Source organism: Natator depressus, chromosome 16 (genome assembly GCF_965152275.1).
Source record: "Natator depressus isolate rNatDep1 chromosome 16, rNatDep2.hap1, whole genome shotgun sequence".
In the NCBI taxonomy this organism is placed as follows: domain Eukaryota; kingdom Metazoa; phylum Chordata; order Testudines; family Cheloniidae; genus Natator; species Natator depressus.
Window position 1 is genome coordinate 17594652 of NC_134249.1, and position 20169 is coordinate 17614820.

Consider the following 20169-nt stretch of genomic DNA (forward strand, 5'->3'; position numbering starts at 1 on the left):
AGATGTTGGCTCAAAAATCATGAGCTTTTAAAAAAACCCAAAACGGATGATGGGTTCTTTTTCATTGCTTTCTGGTTTCTGAACCTTTAGGTGGCAGTTGGTTCATGTTTTCAAGCTTTTCTCTGCAGCCATGAGAGCCAGAAACCTTTGTAAAAAAACAGAGCTGAGATTCTAATGCACTCCCTTGATTCCAGGAGCAGGGGCCTTAAGAAAAACTCCAAATATTGTGAGATGCCTGATAGAATGGTGAGAGTTGTCAATGCCACATTTAAAAGGTGCCTTCCTCCTGTCTCGAATGTGAATGGGAAGATTTCCAGGAAGACAAGAGATTTGGAAAGCCTCGTTGAAACACACAGCAAAATCCCTTTTCACAAGGGGGGGAAATACTTTAAGAACTGCCCCATAAACTTAAATCCTAACTGAGGGACTCTCTTTCCAAATGACTGAGATTTGGCAGCTCTGGAAATCACTGAACACTAACTGCCAGAGAGAAGAGAGGTGGGGTGAAGGGTGGAGTGGGAGTTTCCCTGAATCCCTGCCAAACCAATCCCTTCTAATCAGCCTTAGCTCAGTACGTTTTTTGTTTGCATATACAGACCTCCGTCATGTCTCCTACCTATTCACTTGGTCTGACAGACCTGGATTCTGCCCTCGCACACTGGCCACCTTGGCAGCATGTCCTAGTAGTTAGCGCAAGGCACTAGGAGTCAGGATTCCCGGTCCTGCTTCTGGCTTTACCACTGACATATTCTGTATAACCTTAGGCAAGTCCATTCACCTCTCTGATGAAGCAAAAGTTCAGAGACATGCACAAGAATGAAACACGCGAGTGGAGAAGACAGAGTTCGCCAGAGTTGCTGAACCCACATGGAAGCAGGAGCTCATGCCCGTGGGAGAGGTGTGGGGGTGGGGGGTCTGAACACAGGACATCAAGGAACGCCTGTGTTCCCATACTGGCTATTAGAAACGCGCCCTCTGTGGTTCAGGGCGAGTTGAAAGACGCTTTTTAAACGCAAGATAGCCGCCCGTCTGCACCCAGGCGCTTGCGTTGGCGCACACAGGCAGCCTCACAGGCATGCTTTGGCACGTGCACTCGCCGAGGTGCATACACGTACATGCACCAGTGTGCACACACCCCCCTCTGGCCACCCCTGCTCAGCCAGCTGGGGCCAGGCAGGGCCCTGCCCACTCTAGCTGTGTCATGAGAGGGTGACATCAGCGTCCTCCCTCTCGGAAGGGAGGGGACCCATCATGCAGCACGCAGGGAGCCGGGGAAACTGCTGCTGCTGGGGACAGAGGCTCTCCATTGTCAGCAAGAACAGAGCAGCTGTCAGGGGCCAGGCCGGCTCCATGGGGCGGTGGTGAGGGGCCCCGCCGCAGGACGGGTGTCAGGAGCTGTCACTGACTCTTCTGGTGTTTGTGTGTGTGTGGGGGGAGGAAGGGGGGTCCCCTTCTGCTGTGGCTCAGGTGCAAAGGGGGGGCTGCCCCTAGCCCCTGAGGAGGGGCCACACAATGAGCTCCCAGGAGGATCAGTTCCAACAAGCAACCCCTGCCCCGGCTGCCTCCTCGGCGGACGATGGCATGACCTGGTGGTACAAGTGGCTGTGCAGGATCACCGGTGTCATCGGGGGCGTGTGTAAGTAGCCCTAAGGTCCTGCTTGCCGGGTGCCCCTGGAATAACCTCCAGGGATGGGCCGTCCTGGGTCAGCTGTGCTGGCCTGCGCCCGCCTGCCAGTGACTGGCGATGAAGGTCCGAGCAGCAATTATCTGTCTGTCTGTCTGATCACAGCCAGGCAAAGATCCAGAAGCACATTGTCTAGGTGCGGGAATCGGAGTGATTTTAACCGGCGCCTACGTTGTGCACGCTTTCATTGTTTGACCCCTTGCCTGGGCCTCATTGTGAAGCACTTTGGGATCCTGGTGGAGGAACGTCATTCTCTGTATAAATTATTACGCTTGTGCCAAATTGTGACGTTTCCCCTTCAGGTGGAATGCCCTGGGAGGCAATGGAAACAGGGTGTGAGGCCCCGATCCTGCAACGTGTAGCAGGCAGATGGATGGCACTTGGACTTGAATGGGGATCTGCACGGGCAAAGCAATCCGCGTGCAGTTTGCAGGCTCAGGGGTTGGTTCATTGTTGTTATTGACCATTCGATACTTATATATATCCACTTTTTCTTTTCCTTGCTGATCTGCTGGTTTCACAGTGGTTTTGTGTACGTGTGTGTTTGCTTCTGTTATTACTAACCCCTGAATAGAGACCCCAAAAGGATAATATTGGGCCTTTTTTTTTTTAATAAGGGATTTTATCTTTGAAATAAACAGAAGGGAGATGGAACAAAGCAGGAGAACTGTGCTGGCTTGTTAAATACTTGTCCCTGAAATTAACAATCTCCCATGGAAAGAGTCAAGGCAGTTCCACCAGGGATCATTGGGTCATATTGGGTTGTGCTGCTCCATGGTTTGACAAGATGAATAGATCTTAAAGCCAGAAGGGACGGTTACGATCACCGCATCTGGCCTCCTGCCTAGCGCAGGCCGGAGAATTCCACCGGCTGCCTGTTCCTGCATCAAGCCCATCACTTCTGGGGAAGTGAGAGCGTGTCTCTGAGAAAGCACCCACTTTTGATTTGTTCAGTGTGTGCTGGAACATTTCATCCATTCCCTTTCTCTGTCTCCGCCTCCTCGGTTGGCTCTTGTTCTGGTGTCGGTGCGGGTGGCAGGTTTGCTTCAGTTCCTTTTGTTCGCCTGTGTAGAACGTGTTTGTTAACCTGAGGGTGTGCCGGGCTGGGGCTTCAGAACATGCTGCACAGCTGAGGCACGTTGGCAGCTGCATTTCTGGTGTGGTGAAAGGATGTAACAGAGTTGCTCCTACTGGGTGAAATTCACCTGAGTGCACAGCGCTTCTTGCAAGGCCCTCCGTACCTTGCATACAGTCAGGAAATTTGCTGAAGAGTCTCCCCAGGGCTGGGAGGAGGAATCTACCTCACAGGTTGTGAGTGCTGCAAGACCTACCTGGAGACTTCCACTCCAGCCTCTGTAGTTTCAGTGCAGCATACAGTCCTTGGCGAGCTGGGGTTTTTAGCAAGGGATGGTTGGGGGCCACAGAAATGCTCTGGGCTGAGGGTGCAGAGCTGAAGGGGACAGCTGGTATGTGCCACGGACAGCATTGCCAACTTCAAGCTTTAAAAAATCACCAGTGTGCTTTAAAAGTCATGAAATTGGGGAAAAAAGGACATTTGGGTTCTTTTTCTTTACCTTCTGGCTTCTGAGCATTTAGGGCACACTCGGGTCACATTTCCAGCTTTTCTCTGCAACCAGGAGCACTCGAAATGTACTTGGTTTAAAAACATGAAAGCTGAGAGTCTCACCTATTCACATGATTCCAGGTGCTGGGGCTGTCCGACAAACGTCAGATTTGGCAAGAGTTGTGGTCAGCCTCTTGTGATCAGTAACAGTATTGCAAACAAACCAGGAAGGCTGGAAAATCCGTGTATACACCTGGTAGTTTCTTCTCCTTGTGATTTTGCAAAGCAGGGAAAAAATATGCCGAGCGACTCTTGGGCAAGTAGGGTTAATGATAGGTAACCGAAGGGACAATTCTCTGAATCACAAAGTTCTCTGAATCCCAATGCCAAAGTTAATGGCAGGTAACAGAAGGGACAATTCTCTGAATCTCACATACTAACAATGTCTTTTCAAAGAGCTTCATATCAGGGAAGCAAAATAACAGAAGGCAGTTTCCCAGAGTGCAGGGAGACAACACAATTTGCTACAAGATTCTAGCCTTTGTGGGTCACTAAGAAATGGAACCAATTTATTCGTATTTTAGTGGATTGTATCCAGGCTGCTAAAAGGAGAGTTTGTTCATACAATGCCAGATTCATTCAAATGCAAAAGGGGTTTGTATTGTAATGGTTTCAAATGCTAGCATAAGGAGATTCAGCCCCAGTGAAGCTGTGACTGCTGATACCTGAACTTGGCCCAAAATGTATTAGAGACAGAACTGTCTGTTGGTTGGAGCAGGTGACTGGGGCTCAGGAAAGATGTGGACAAATTGGAGAGAGTCCAGAGAAGAGCAACAAAAATGATGAAAGGTCGAGAAAAAATGACCTATGAGAGAAGATTGGAAATATGGGGTTTGTTTAGTTTGGAGAAGAGAAGACTGAGAGGGGACGTAATGATAGTTTTCAAGACCATAAAAGGTTGTTACAAGGAAGAGGGAGAAAATTGTTCTCCGTAACCTCTGAGGATAGGACAAGAAGCAATTGGCTTAAATTGCAGCAAGGGTAGTTTAGGTTGGACATTAGGAAAAGGTTCCTAACTGTCAGGATGGTTAAGCACTGGAATAATTGCCTAGGGAGATTGTGGAATCTCCATCATTGGAGATTTTTAAGAGCAGGTTGGACAAACACCTGTCAGGGATGGTCTAGATAATACTTAGTTCTGCCATGAGTGCAGGGGACTGGACTAGATGACCTTTCGAGGACCCTTCCAGTCCTATGATTCTATGAATTATAGAGGAGTGAATTCTTCTGCTAAGAGTTCATTTTAGCTCCACGTTCTCTGGGTGCTCCTTTGCCATTCAGCAAATTAGTTAATTGACTAAGCACCAGACCTGTCCGTCTTCCACACCACAAATCCCAGCAGATGTTTTCATAATTGAAAAGCTGTCCGTGGCCTAGAACTGGAAAAGAAATCTCGGCTGACAGCTCTTTGTTCCCCCTTGGCATCGACAAGAGTGAAAGAACAGTTTGGTCACTGGTGCTGGTACACTGAGGGCTAAAACAACCTCTTGCTTAGCTGAGAGTCGTACAGAGGCATTCTGCAGTCAGGTTTGTTTTGGGGGTGGGTCCTCATAACAAAGAACTCCCAAATCATAATTGTTTTTTAAATGTATTCCAAGAAGTTATTAGCCCTGGGGTCTAGGCCAAATTTGTGCTCGGATTATAGCATTCTTCCCTCTAAATTCTCTCTGTGCTTTCAGCTGAATGTGGGAGCTTTCTAAATTTCCTGTCTTACACTGTTGTGTAGTGTTGCTGTGAGTGGTGAATATCAGCTGCTGTGTTCCACCCCAGAGGAAGCTGTGTTTCTGTGGTGGGTGAAGTGATCCCTGTATATAACTGGTCTATCGGTTTGAAAGTGCTTTCGGATGACAGATGCTATGTGACTGTTAAGTGGTTCCTACTTATGATAATCATGCACTTTCTTGTGGGCAGCATGAGTGCCTGAAGCTCTGGGTTTAACTCCCACCTTCCCCTGCTCACAATCTGGTGCTTTTATCTGCTAAGATGTATCAAGGACAAGCAGTAGAGCTGTCTATGCCCTGTCCTTGTGCCAGCAGCTGGTTCCACTAGCCCTGCCTGGAGCTCTGGTTGCAGTGGGAGCGCACACATGTCTCATCAGCAGATAGTTTAGGAAGATTAGAATAAGTCATCTCCTGAACCCTGAGGGCTGTTTCCATTTCCTGTTAGTGCATGTATCCTTAGGGGATAGGACACTGGACTGAGCCTCAGAAGACCCGGGTGCTGGACCTGGCGCTGCCACTGGTTTGTTGAGTGACCTTGGGGAAGTCACTCCACTGCTCTGCGCCTCAGTTTCCCCATCTGTGAAATGGGGATAATGATACCTCCATTGTAAAGCAGCACTAGATAAGAGTTGTTATTATTTCTCCTTTGTCTTTTCTTCTCCCCGGCTGACCTCTCGCACTAAGTCTTCATTATCTTTGGAATGTGTTAGTCTCCCTGAAATACCCCTAACGGACCCTTTTAGAAAATCGTACTGCTGAGTGTTTCCCAGAGGGTGGGCTCCAACGGCAGAGCACAGGAAGTCCTGAGTTCTCACTGTGATACTGACTCACTGGGTGAGTTTGGGCAAGTCACTTTGCCATCCTGTGCCTCAGTTTCCCCATATGTGGAAGGTGCTAATTATACTGGGTTGTGAGGGTTCATTAATGATTGCTTTAAAAACTCCCCCACATTGCTCTCTGTTTTCTAAGATGAGGTATAACCACACGAGACACACCACAGGCAGGGCAATGACCCCTGTGGACTTTCACCTATGGAAATCCTTAATGCTGAGTAGGTCACAGCTTTCAAATACAGAGAGACACCAAAAGAAAAGGAGTACTTGTGGCACCTTAGCGACTAACCAATTTATTTGAGCATGAGCTTTCGTGAGCCACAGCTCACTTCATCGGATGCATAAAGTGGAAAATACAGTGAGGAGATTTATATACACACAGACCATGAAAAAATGTGTGTTTATCATATACATTGAAAGGAGAGTGATCACTTAAGATGAGCTATTACCAGCAGGAGAGTGGGGTGGGGGGAGAGAAAACCTTTTGAAGTGTTAATCAAGGTGGGCCGTTTCCAGCACATTTCCAGGAGTTAAAAAGAACGTCTGAGGAACAGTTGGGGGGGGGGGGGGGGAAGGGAGGGGAGGAATAAACAAGGGGAAATAGTTTTACTTTGTATAATGACTCAACCACTCCCAGTCTCTATTCAAGCCTAAGTTAATTGTATCCAATTTGCAAATTAATTCCAATTCAGCAGTCTCTCCTTGGACTCTGTTTTTGAAGTTTTTTTATTGAAGAATAGTCACTTTTAGGTCAGAAATCGAGTGACCAGAGAGGTTAAAGTGTTCTCCGACTGGTTTATGAATGTTATAATTCTTGACGTCTCATTTGTGTCCATTTATTCTTTTACGTAGAGACTGTCCAGTTTGACCAATGTACATGGCAGAGGGGCATTTGCTGGCACATGATGGCATATATCACATTGGTTAGATGTGCGGGTGAACGAGCCTCTGATAGTGTGGCTGATGTGATTAGGCCCTATGATGGTGTCCCCTGAATAGATATGTGGGCACAGTTGGCACCGGGCTTTGTTGCAAGGATAGGTTCCTGGGTTAGTGGTTCTGTTGTGTGGTGTGTGGGTGCTGTGAGAGACACCAGTCATTTGCATTGCATGGGCTACAAAAACCAGCAGCCTCTATACTAACCTTTAGAGACCCTATTTTAGCTGGAGTTTTGTTTAGTGTCATTATTTCTTATTGAGCCAGACGCTGATTCTATCCTACACACAGGCCATGCAGCCCCTCCTCCACACCTGGGCTCTGGTTACCCTGGGCATAAAGGTAGCCTCTTATTGTTAATTGAAGAGACTGGCTGTATCAAATGCAGGTGACATTTTGCAAGTTTAATGAGCTGCTAGGTAAATGCATGCTCTACGGGCTCACAAACTGCCCGCTGGCTCCTTTTCTTGCATTACATACTCAAGGCCTCGTGGGTTATTTTGAGGCTTGTTTTGTCAAACAACTGCTTCCATATCTGCAGAAAGAGGGCCAGGTTCTGCTCTGGGTTCCACTCATGTCTGTCCAGAGTATCTCCGGATAAGTCCCTACGACTCCAGAGGAGTCACTCTGAATTTACAGCGCTGTAGATGAGAGAGGAATTTGGCCCATTTGTCAGTTCTTGTTTCTGCCTTCAGTTTGTTGCAGACTGCAGCTATTTTTTCATTTCAAAGTAGCTTGTTGTTTACCTCGGGGCCAGTTACACAGGACTCGAGATTCTTCAGCAAATAAAAACAGAGGCTCCCTTAAAATGACTTAATTTAAAAGCAAACACACTGGGGTTCTGTGTAACCCTGAACGTCCATAGAAACACAAGCCTGAAGGACGAGTGTCCTAAGCCAAAGGCACCCCGTGTTCTTGTCTTAGCCAAATTGGGAGCAGAGCCTATCTCCTACATCCCAATCATTCTGGCCATTATCTGTCCCCTTCAGTGTGGATTGGTATACGTAGTTGTTATTCATATCATAGTAGTGGCTACAGGAGGCAATTGAAATCAGGGCCCTATTGTGCAAGATGCTGTACATACAAGTAATGGGAGATAATCCCTGACCTAGGGAGTTTAATACAGACTGAAGAGGGAAAGCACAGGTGCAGAGACTTGCCCAAGGTCACGCAGCAGGTCAGTGACCGAGCCAGGATTCGAACCCAGATCTCCTACCTGCTAGGTTAGTGCTCTGTCCACTAGATCACACTGCCACCTCTGTGTGCTTCGTGGTTTATTTTTCACATGAATTAAAATCAATCTCTTTGCTTTTAAGCTTGTGCACTTGCCGGCCTTTGGAACTGCGTGACCATCAACCCCCTGAACATAGCGGCTGGGGTGTGGATGATGTAAGTACGCTTGTTCTTCCCTCTTTGCCCCAGCGCTGCTGGTCTCCACTTTTGAATCACCATTTAGCAGCGGCAGGCGGTAGAGCTGCGCTTTGTGGGCAAATAACTCTGCGCTCGCATTTTGTAATGGCCTCCTACCACTGCAAGAGATCACTGTCTGTCTCATGGGACGTGAGGGTCTCGCCCTCGCTGACGTGTGAGGCAGCTGGGGTTAGCCTAGTGTACTGATCTTCCCCGGTCTTGCTGTCTGCAACTATCCGGAGACTCTTATCCAGAATAAAACGGGCATCCTGCATGCAAATAAGCGGGGTCCCTTCCTGAAGCGCCATTGGCTGCAGATATCATACAGGCTTCTACGTCTGCCGCCACAAAGCTTGTGCGCAAATCCTGGTGATCACCAGCAAGGCTTCGGGCCAGATATGGCTTGAAGTAGCTGCCATGGTGACCTAAACTGCCCAAGTGATACGTGGGGAGTAGGCAGTAAAACAGTGTAACCTGCCACTCATGGAGGGGATGTGCAGTAGGAGATTAACAGGAGAGTGTAAGGTCAAGTGTGTGCGGATTGGGCCTTTTCACCCAGTTTGGACCAACCTTTGCTCTACATGTAACTTACGCCCCCATTTACATTGCTGCTGAGCTAGGCTTTCAGGGCATGAGTCTCGGTTGTGCTAGAGTCTCATGCTCCATGCAACTGAGGGGTGGCGTTGTCTCTAACTTACCCTGCCTAGCTTTTTCTCCAGGGTCATTCCCCTTCCTCAGGATTGCTGGAGCGCACTACACTGGCTCCATGCCATCCTGGGGGTCCCTGTCTGAAATGGGGAGTCCCATGTGGCCAGTTCAACGGGACTGTTGGCCACTGGAGCGGAGGAGGAGGCAGAATCTGGCCCCATGTAATAAAATCTCTCTGACTGTTAAGAATCAGAGCTGTTCGGATCATTGACAGATGTGTGAATGGGACCCCGACCGGGAGACTCGAGTTCCCTCTCCGGAGCATGCTGATGGCTTAACCCTCTTTTGCTTTGTTTTGAAGGTTAAATGCCTTTATCCTGTTTCTGTGCGAAGCTCCATTCTGTTGCCAGTTTATCGAATTTGCAAACGCGGTGTCTGCGCGGGCGGATAAACTGCGGCCCTGGCAAAAAGCTGCCTTCTACTGTGGGTAAGGACTGGTGGCTGGCTCCAGCTGTGGGCCGGAGAGGGGGCAGGCAAAGGCGAGGCTGGCAGAGGGGTTGGACGGGCGGTTTAGTGGACTTTGGCCCTGATTGGTGGGTTTGGTGGCCTGTGATATACGGACGAGAGGATCTGGTGGTCCCTTTCGGCCTTGAACGCTAGAGATACGTCTACACTGCACCTGGAAGCAGCCTCCGGGCCCAGGCAGACAGACTTGTGCTAGCTTCGCTCGAACTAGCACACTAAGAAGAGCAGTGTAGAGGTTGCAGCCCTGCCAGCGGCTCAGGCTAGCCACCTGAGCTTGGACCCAGGGGGACACGCAGGCTTGGACTTGGGTGGCTAGCCAGAGCCATTGTCCCTATTGTGCTGGGTGTTGGACAGAACCAGGAAAAAGAAAAGGAGTACTTGTGGCACCTTAGAGACTAACCAATTTATTTGAGCATAAGCTTTCGTGAGTTACAGCTCACTTCATCGGATGTGAACCAGGAAATAGACCATCCCTGCCCTGGAGGATTTGAAATTACACCAGTCTCAGGGAGGTCATAATCAGACCCTTGAGCTTTTCAGTCTGTGAACCTCAGGCACATTAAGGGCAAAGCCCTGAGGAAGGGGCTCTGCATAGCCGCGCCAGCCCAGGGAAGGGACTGTGCTCACAATTTCGGCCCTGCTTTCCCCTTGCTTCCAGGGGGAAATAGTCTGAGCAGCAGCTGATCACTGCCCACCCTGTGCCAGCCCAGCTGCACTGGCTGGCCTGTGGGTGGAGGAGCCATGGTTCAGCCCAACCCTGTGAGGAGGGTGCTGTGCTGGATTCAGCAGGAATCAAGGCAGAATCTGGCCTTTAGCGGAGAGGTCAGTCCAGGTCTCACAGAGAGCACGTGCATTGCTTCCAGGGAATGGAAGAGTGCAGCCACTCCCAGCTGGTAGGAACCGGGGCCTGCATTGGGTAGGGGTCTACTGAAATCGCGGAGAAATCACAGATTTCATGGGTTGGCCATGGCATAAATAGCAAATTTCACGGATATGGTACTCAAAAAAAGTGTGATTTCTTCGCAGCGTTTCTCAAACTAGGGGCCCGGACCCAAAACGGGGGTCGCAAGCCTGTTGGGGTTTGCGGTATTGCCACCCTCACTTTTCCACTGCTACTGGTGGGTGGCATTGACTTCAGAGCTGGGCACCGGGCAGCAGCTGCCACTTGCTGCTCTGCCTTCCCAGCTAAGTGGCTGGAGACTGGATTTCACGGTCCATGACATGATTTTCATGGCTGTGAATTTAGTAGACCCCTGATTATGGGTCTGAGTTTGAATCTTCGTGTGAGCCATAGGCTTAAAGCGTGAATAAGAGAATAAAATCGAAAGAAGACTTGTCTGGGTTAAAGGTGTAGTGACCCTGGAAATACCAGCTCTATCTTATGTAAGGCTTAGGAACTAGAGAAAGCATGATTCATTGGCCATCATGTGCAGGGTGTAGCCCTTAGCCTGCCTTTTCTGTCTTTGGTGAAGGTCCAGTAACCGGCAGTACTTAACTTGTTTGCTGTAGTGTAGAAGAAGTTAGGCTTTCAGAAGTTTGTTTGTCAGAGCTTTTTCCTTACCCCTTTGGAGTTACACCCTGACAGGCAGGAGCCTCCCGGGCCTGGATCTGATGTGAGTATTTTGGGCAGTACTCGTAGCTGTATTGCTGTTGGGATATAGAAGACAAGTGTGCACTGACGTTGTGGGTGAAATGAACACTAAGCGGCCTTTGAACTAATAAAGAAATATGTGTGTGTGCTAACTGAGTCATGGGAACTCTGAGTAAACTTCCAAGGGAAGTAATTTCCAACAGGGGCATAGAGGGGAGCCCCAGGGGGATTGTTTCGTGGCTGACGTTGTTTCTCTCCCCCAGGATGGCCGTGTTTCCAGTCATTCTCAGTCTGACGCTGACCACGTTACTGGGAAATGCTATTGCTTTTGCAACAGGAGTGCTGTACGGCTTGTCGGCGCTTGGCAAAAAGTAAGGAAGAAAGCGCTTTATTTCACATGCAGTACAGCGGGGAGGCTGGCCCTGCGACCCTGGCTCTCTGCAGCAGAGCCATTTGGCCTTCAGCGGGGCTGGTGGGAGGCTGGGCAGTCAGCATGGTGAGACTGGGGCCTGCGTGGGTGGTATTTAAATATACCTGCAGCAGTCGAGGTTCGTGCAAACAGTTTGTGTGGCAGGATTTGGGGGCTAAGAGTGTTTCATGGAGAGCATATCTTTAGAAAGTGAACATCTTTCTGAGCACACTAGGAGAGCCAGGGTCAGAGCATCCTTGTAATGGGGTGCATTCACCGCTGGGGCGCCTCTTTGGGGCTGGGGATTAGTTCTCGCTGCGTCTGGTGCCATTTTCCATAGGTTTCTCGCACTGTTGCCTCTCTCTCTCTCTCTCTGGGACTTGGGGTGCTCCCTCTTCGTGACTCAGCCCTCTGGTCGGATCACGATTTAGTCCTCCCCTTCCAGGGGGTCAAAGTCCCACTGGACAGGCTGTCTGTGGGCCCTGTCAGGCAGTCTTCCAGTCCAAACACAGGCCCAGTGGCTCGTAGGGGAACCGCCTGCTACTTTTGAGTTCCAGCCCTGTTTCTTGCAACCATGGTCTGCTCAAACTCAGACGGTTCCTGTTTCCCTGAGCTCCTTCCTCCCTCACTTCTCTGACTCCGGGCCCACCTCTGGGTTTGCCAGCTTGAGCTTCCTACACTCCCTGTGGCTCCTTGCCAGTCTCTGTAGTCCAGTGTGGGATCCCAGGGCTTACTTTCCCCCTACGACGCCTCCTTGTCCCTAGACAACTCCCGTTCTCTGTAGGGAGTGACTGCACAGCTGCTCCCTGCAGCCTCCTCTTGCGCTCAACTTCCTGGCTTTGTAAAAGCTTAGCCGGGCTTCATCTTCAGCTAGGCTTTACCCAGCCCTGGCGCTCCTCCTGGTGCAGCTTACAATGTTAATTGGCCCTTTTTAACCTTCTCAGGCCTTGTGTGGGGTGGACACCCCCGTCACAGGCCTAAATTCACATGGTGGGAGCTTTCAATATACTAATAAAGAATTTTCCCAGCATGTAAAGGGACCTTTTCAGGTTTGGAATCTTGTGGGTGTGTTTAAAAATCTCCTTGCCTGTATTACTCACCATGCTTTATATTATTAAAGCAGAATTTTGCCCCTCTGATTTTCTTTTATGCTGTTTGTTTGCTTTCTGCAACCCAAAGGAAATTCCCGTTAGCTTCACTTTAACATTCTGGTTAGTTTCATATTCTAGTGCTAAGCCGGCATTTGGGCTGCAAACGCTGCTGCAGAACGTTTACAACCCCATGCGAAAACACGTTTTCACTAGCATTAAATGAAAATCACAGCTGAGAGCAGTTCTCAGGGGCCCAGGCTCTATAAACCTTTGCCTTTTGTTGTTTACAAAACTTCAGTTGTGGAGTTAAATTGCCCTGGCTGAGATGACGGCAAATCCCAGCCCAAAAGCCAGATCTATTCAGATGGGGTTAGATTCTGCAACTGATCAGGTCAATAGTAAAACCCCACCCGCTGATTCCAGTGGGAGCAGACCCAAGTGCCTAAGGAGCCAGTAACGGGCTGTTCCTTTCATTCCCAATCCTCCTCACCTGCCTGTCGTACCTTGTTGACTGTTGAGTTTTTCACTGTAGTTATTATTTACTTTTTGGACTCCGGTAGCACCAAGAGGCCCTACTCTGGATCAGGGCTGCCTTGTGCTAGGCACTGCACACACATAGAGGACAGTCTTGCCTCCAAATAGCTTATCTTCTAATGCTGTCCCTTCTCTCTGCAGAGGGGATGCCATTTCCTATGCAAGAATCCAGCAACAGCAGAAGCAAGCGGATGAGGAGAAGCTAACGGGGACTCTGGAGGGGCAGGCGCTGTAGAATTCCCTCCTGGGTAAACCTCCTGTGGAGCCACTTCCTGCCGACACTGAGACTTTAAAAACACAGTGGAAATCCATTCTGACATGAATCTGAACCCTCTTCTATCAATTCCTTGGTGAACTTTCCAAACACTGCAGCAACTAGAATTCCAAGGGGCAGGAGGCGGCACCTTGCCTTCCAAAATAACCTTGAAAGAGCCTCAGATGGAGGCGTCTCAGTCTGTGAGTATTGCACATTGCAGCTGGAAGACGCAGGTTTCACTGGGAAGAAGCCTCCTGTGTGATTAGCTGCCCTGCCCAGCCCAGGTTTTACCCAGCACCAAAGATCTGAAAATCTCTTTTTGCCACCAGGTGCGTGTGACTTAAATCTCAGCTGACTCTTCAAGTGCTGCTCGACAAAGCCGATAGTATGTACCCATTCCTCAGCAAGGTCCCTGGTTCACCATGGGGGATCGTGATGTACAGTGGGGTTTTTGCTGGAGAACATGTAGCGGGCCACGATTTCATTTGGGGGCTAGTCTGGGAATTGCCTGAGAAGAAATGGAAGATGTACCAATCACGGAAGCTCAGGAGCCCTGCAATATGGATACCGGGCTTCTGAAAGGTGAATTAGGAACGCTGGGGAAGCTCTTACCTCCCAACTGAGATGCTTTCCCCCCTTTCCAGAGTTCACTGTGGGGCCAGTTCCTGGTCCCACTGAAGTGATTGGGAGGTTGCCCATTGGCTCCGACAGGGTTAAAGTCTGGCTTTTTGTGCATTACAAGTCTTTAGTGGTGCTCTGTGGTACAGATTTTTAAGGGTGTACTATGCTAATCTAGGGTTTAATGATATACAACAATGCAGATGCCTGAATGGATTGTGTTAGGAACTAATTGATCCTTGGTGTTGCTTTATTTTAGGATTTTAGATTAGGGGCAGTTAGGTCAGGAATTACTGCCATGTAGCAAAACACCTTTGAGAGCACAAAAGTAACTTAAGACAATAACAAACCTGCCAGAGACCTGATTGAAAGCCCACAGAAGTTAATGGATCTTGAATGGATCTTGGATCAGGTCTTAATGCGTGTAAAGCACAACCTCCACATCCCTCTGAGTACAGCTGCAGGCAGCAGCTGCATTTTACAGAGGTCTTGAACTAGATCAGCTCCTCAGTTTGTCTCCGTAGGGATTTTTTTTCCCCCCTGTTACCACTCACCCTTTCACTGGAGGAAAAGGGGAGTAAGAATTTCTTTCCCTCATCAGAAATGAGGGTAACATTCCTTGAGCTGAGCAGGATTTTGCTAGTCCTGCCCATTTAAACTGTGACTTACGTTAACTGGTATGAAGGAAGGTCCCTTGCTCAGGTGCCCAGATTCTGATTTGGAATCTTAAACCTCCTTAGGTGCTCTTGCTCCTACTGCCTCTCCACGCAGAGCCGGTACCTATGGATGTGGGACATATTCTTTTTTTCTGTCCCGCAACAATATTAGCATTTAGGCTCATGCCAAAAAGCAGGTGGCTTTCAGCCACCCATATTGTTGCTGCGTGGGCAGGTGGCACGCTTTTCCCTGCAACGTTGAGATGCCTCAGATCCGGGAAGCATTCGACGCTGCATCCTCCTGGTAAAGTTTGCTTAGGATTCTCGAAGATGAACCAACTCACTTTATACCATGGAATTTGTGGCCTGCTCTCCTAATGTTCTAACACACACACACACGCACGCACACGCACACCCCCTGCCCTATCATCATGTGTCGCTGAGAGGGTAGCCTGGCGGGCTGTAGTGCCTTTGCACAGTGAGGTGCATTCATTGCATCCAGCAGCGTGGACACTGACAGCCCACTCCAGCTCATATTGTTCTCCCCTAGTTAACTTTTCTATCCCAAGTTGCTGCTGCTTTAAAGAGGCAGTGCTTGTAAATGGACCCTCTGACTAGTCCAGCTAGACGCTACATACTGTTTACAGCTGTTGCCTCCAACAGCATGCTTTGTGACCATTTGATTTCCTTTTAAACTGGGAAAGTAAAGGCCTCATCCTGTCCTGGAGCCACTAGACAAAGCGCAGAGAAAAAGAACATTACTTCTAACCTGGTGCCTTGGAACTCTAGCCCAGATTCTGCGCTCTGAGTAATCCAGATTAATTCCACTGAGCTCAGCGGATGACTCTGGAGTTACACTGGTTTAGCTGAGAGCAAAATGTGGCTCTTAGCTCGCAGAAGAAAAAGGCAACATAATAGCTTTGGGGTTTTAACAAGCTATAACTGTACATGGCACTTGAGAAGTCTTTACACATCCTACAGATGTAACCAAATGAATTCAATTGTTTGTCACTTCCTGTTTTACCCTTTTGCTGTGCACTGTTAAACTGCTGCCGGGTGCTACCCCAGAGGTGGCTACATTTTAGAGCAGGGCTTGAGGATTCTCGGTGGTGCAGTTTTGGGATCTTCCTGACAGGAAAAAAAATAAAAGGCTCTTTAGTAATTAACATACATCATACCCACTTTCTACTTGGGCACACAGGCTCTGATCCTGCTCCCATTCAGCTCAGTGGTGAAACTCCCATTGACATCTGTGGTGCAGGATCAAATCCACATTCACCACTTTTGTACTGGGTGGACTACACAATGCACTTCTTCCATACAACAGGCTACATAAACGGTGCCCTAATCGCATTCTCCGTTTGATTCTCTTCTGGAGGGTATAGATCATTCTCAAAGTCCAGTTCCCTCTATTCTCAACCCTGACCCCTACACTCTGTTCTGATCATAGGTTTACATTGAATTTATTGTTTTGTTTTACTCTGTTGCTTTTTGTTCTGGTTGGGAACAGGAAGAATAATTTATTTTGGGGTATTTAAGTACTTCTGCTGGGACTGTTCTCATGGGACATAGAAGGAAACACTATTTAACAGAGGACAGTGTTTCGCCATAGTTCAAGGGCCTGTTTTGTTTAATTTCAGGTCTCTCTCTGGACAAAGAGCGGAGCCCTAGCTACTGTAAGAAAATGCTCTGAACTACTATTTCAGCCTTTAGAGTGAGGTGCTGTTTATTACACACTCAGGAAAGGGATTCACCGACCAGATGACCTGTCGCCTTCCAGCTGCAGTCAATGTGTGACATGATCTTTTTAAGTTGTGTTCACAGTATGGCTGAACAATCCAGTTCAGATACCATTGTGGCTAGCACAGACCCTATAGTCACTGAGGTCAATGGCAAAACTTCCACTGACCTCAGTGGGATCAGGGTTGGGCCCTGGCTTGTGGGAAAATCAGACTGCTGGTTTTATTTTGCTGGAAGGCATGAGTGTGTGTATTGTAGGGTGAGCTGATGGTGCCACCTAAGGTTATCGGGGCCAAAGCCTCAGCGGGTGCAAATTGGTGTCACTCCATTAAAGTCAAAGGAGCTTTGCAGATTTACACCAGCCGAGAATCTAGCACAAGGTTTATTGCACAGTCAGACAGACAGACTCACAGACACGCATGCGTCCCTGCAGCTCAGTATTCAGCAGCTATTTTGTCGTCCCCTCTCCCTAGGCTCTTAGTGCCTCCATCGCTTTACATCACACTCTGTGACTTGTCAACCCAGATGCCACTGAGTTTAATAAAGGGTCCGATCCCATGTTTGAGCCACCAGCTCTGTGTTCGAGGCACATTACTGTACATGGACCTTCCTGCACATGGAGCATTGACTTTCCGGGGTGTTTGTGTTACTAGGTAGCACGGCACCCTGGATAACTTGTACCACTAATGTCAGTGGGCCCTTCATGGCATGGATACCATACAGTGATTCTGTGTTTAAAGGATACCTCAGAATAAAACTGGTGGTGGAACCTGTCATGTGACAGCAGCCCTGTCCTTTGAGCAGTCTGGACAGTGTCCCTATGCAATATCTTTACTAGATTTAAAAAAAAAAAGTGTAATGTCCCACTGAGTAAATGGGACACTTGCACCATTGATTTCAATGGGGTTTGGTGAAGTTAGAGTCGCATGCAGTAGAAGGATATCGCAGAGTAAAGCACATAGTTGCTGGCATAAATTAGTGGTGATTGCTTTGTTCTGTGAGCAGTAGCCTTAATAAAAGGAAATTAAAAGCAACGCAGATGCGATAGAATAACACTGAGTCTAATCTACACCCACAGAAGTAAGCCAGTGAAGGGGCAAGGTCCTTCATTCACCATGCTGTGCCTAGACTCCTGTCAGTACGGGGTTTTCAGAAGGCCCCTGTTACAAAAACATCCGAGCGCCTTTTGACCTTTAAAGTATTTACTAAGATTGGCCAGCTTGCATGGTCTGATCTTGCTTCCATTGGTGTCAATGGCAAAACTACCCCAGACCTCGGTAGGAAGTCTCATGAGATCATCCTGAGCTCTGAGCCCCAGTGTCTGGGGTCAGGCCCCAATTCAGCAAAGCACTTAGGCATGTGCTTTGGTCCCACTGACTTCAATGAGCCTTAAGAACAGGCTCCGAGTTAAGCACATGAATTGGAGCCATAAGGAGGTTTCTGTAAGGATGGAGTACAAGTCTTTGGCCAGAATTTTCAAGTGTCCACTAAATTTGGGTGTCTCGAGACACCTAGGACCTGATTTCCAGAGGTGCTGAGCACCCACAGATCTCACTGACTTTAGGACCAGCATGGGGCACCCAAAATTAGTGGATCCTTCAGGAAACTTGGGCTTTAAAGCCCAAGCCCCTCTTCGTGCTGCAGATGACCCTGTGATGGTTGTTATCATGGTTGTAGACTTCAGCAGGCTGACAACCCTCCTTCCTGCTGAATTCTGTGTTAGACATGCCACATAAAGGGCTTTTAGGAGCAGCAGCAGTAAACACAGTTGTAGTTAGCCTGGCTCTGATCCTAGCATGGATAAGCAATTACTTCTGGGGGTGTAGATAAAACCCTGAGGATAACATTATGAACACAGTAGTGAGTAGATCCATTCCCAGTGCGGGGTGGTTATTACTAGTACTTGCTGAGCGCTGTCAGCGGGTTGGGAGTTGTACAAGCATAGATGAAGTTCCAGGACCTGCCCCAGGGAGTGCACAGTCTCAGTCCAGCCCTGACACTAACCCTTCAGACACTGGTGATGTGTAGGCTGAAGGCCCACACTCCAAGGGGTCTATACAGACAAGGAACCTCTGTGTTCTGAGTGCACTAGGTCTGAGTGCACTGAGTGCACAGTTCTCAGGAGAGAACTGACCAGAGGGAAGGAGGTTGTATAATGTGCAAATTACAGAGAGATGGGAATTCATTGGCTACAAAGAGCTTGGCATTGCAAACGAACAATACATAGGTACTGGGTGCAAATGTGCACACCACCACCAGACACAGTGCTGTCTGGGCAATTCTCGTTCCCAAAGTGCATTTGCACGGCCTAAGCAAAGTTACTAATCTCTCATCTATTTTATTCATAAAAGGTGACAGCGCTGTATTTGCAAGCTCCATTTTCATCTGGGACAATTTTACACTGGGCATTAAAGGGAAGAATTGAAGCTTCATTTATACTGTGTACCCAGGCCTTGCTGCTCTAGAAGGTAGTGAGTGCTGGTTTTGTAAGACTAATTACTTGATTCTTTGTGTATGCAGTGAATAAAAGACCATTCTACCTCCGGAAAGAGCCACTGTGATTTCTGAGACTTTGAACTTAATAGAAGAACGTGGACGAACGTGGGTATAAAGGAAAAGAAGCTACACTCAAAGAATAAAGTTCTCATCATAGAGAACAACCCACCATCCTTCCCAGTTTTATACTCAGGCAGAACTCCCTTAGGCCAAACTCTGAGGTTCTTGCTCTGGCCTCAATCGATCTTGACTCAGGCAAAATGCCCACTGGCTTCCATGAGCGTTTCAGAGACTTCAGGATTTGGTCTGTATGCATTTGAGATGGAAGAAGTCTTGGGCAGGACTTCCAAAGGTGCTGAGCATCCGTGACTCAAGTGAGAGCTGCAGGGAACCCTTAGTGCTGGGTCACACTTAATCAAACCCTAGCCAGTGCATGGTAGATACGGGCCTGAGCTGCAAAGTTTGGGTCTGGATCTGAAATTTCGTGAAGTTCAGAGGAGTTTGGATCTGGAATTCTGGTTTTGACCCATCTCTACCTTCTACTCATCTGTCCCATGCAGTGTGAAATGTCTCATCTGGTGGGAGTTCCAACACTGCCCATGGGGACCGTTCTCCAGCCTAGTACAGGAGGTCTCAGTATTAGGAAACCTTTCCTGATATCCAGCCCAAATGTACCATGTCTTAATTTCATCCCTCTGCTCCCAGTTCCAGTCCATTGAGGTGTACTAGTAATGGAAGGGAGCAGGCAAGTCAGTGAGTCAGCTGCGGATACAGTGTTCGTGTGGCTGGATGAGTGGTTGGACAGTCAGTCCAAACCTGGGTCTTTGCTGTTCTGGAAACTCCAAGCTCCTTTGGTATGGGCTGCCATTCAAAACCTTTACAAGCTACTTGCATGGTTGTGTTTAACCCAGGAAGAGTGTGGGTATTGGCTGGTGCTATAGTGAGACCATCAGCCTGCAAGAGACTGGGATAGCCCTGTGGTGATGTTGCTGAGGATGGTGGTGGCAAAGTGTTGCTAACCATGTGTAGCTGAAATCTCAAAGATGGGAGGGCCAATACATCTCCAAGAGAGGTGTTCCCCTGCCTCCTTCAGTGGCTGAACATGGGAAGAAAACCAGCTCTCATGCCCACTTTGTTAGAACAATCCCTGGCAGGAGAAGGACCTGTCTGTAGCTACAGCAAAAGCATTGTCTGCACCTAATGTGTCTTCCTGCAGTAGGGCAGCTGCACTAGCGCTGAGTTTTTGTTTCTATTCCCTTTCTTTGTTCTGTTCTAAGGGTCCTTTCTGTGTGGACTGCATTTGGTCTCACTCCTGTTTATTAGGCATCTGGTGTAATGTGCATTTTTAGCAATAAAATATGGCAGCTTTTTATATGAAAAACTCTCTCTCTCTCGCT

The 20169-nt window shown here is 48.5% G+C and overlaps 1 protein-coding gene across 2 annotated transcripts; it reads left to right on the forward strand.

Annotated features, from left to right (window-relative positions):
* The first annotated feature begins 996 nt into the window (after positions 1 to 996).
* Positions 997 to 20099, forward strand: CACFD1 (calcium channel flower domain containing 1). 2 transcript variants are annotated; one of them, XR_012642066.1, is made up of 6 exons: positions 997 to 1636; positions 8115 to 8187; positions 9218 to 9343; positions 11236 to 11343; positions 13148 to 13844; positions 18797 to 20099. XR_012642066.1 is itself a non-coding variant. In XM_074973511.1 (5 exons), the coding sequence occupies exons 1-5, from the start codon at positions 1513 to 1515 to the stop codon at positions 13239 to 13241; spliced, it is 525 nt and encodes a 174-aa protein (XP_074829612.1). In that variant the 5' UTR covers positions 997 to 1512; the 3' UTR covers positions 13242 to 20099. The 2 variants fall into 2 exon arrangements, 1 of the variants encoding a protein (XP_074829612.1); XM_074973511.1 differs by having other exon boundaries at positions 13148 to 20099.
* The last annotated feature ends 70 nt before the right edge of the window (positions 20100 to 20169 follow it).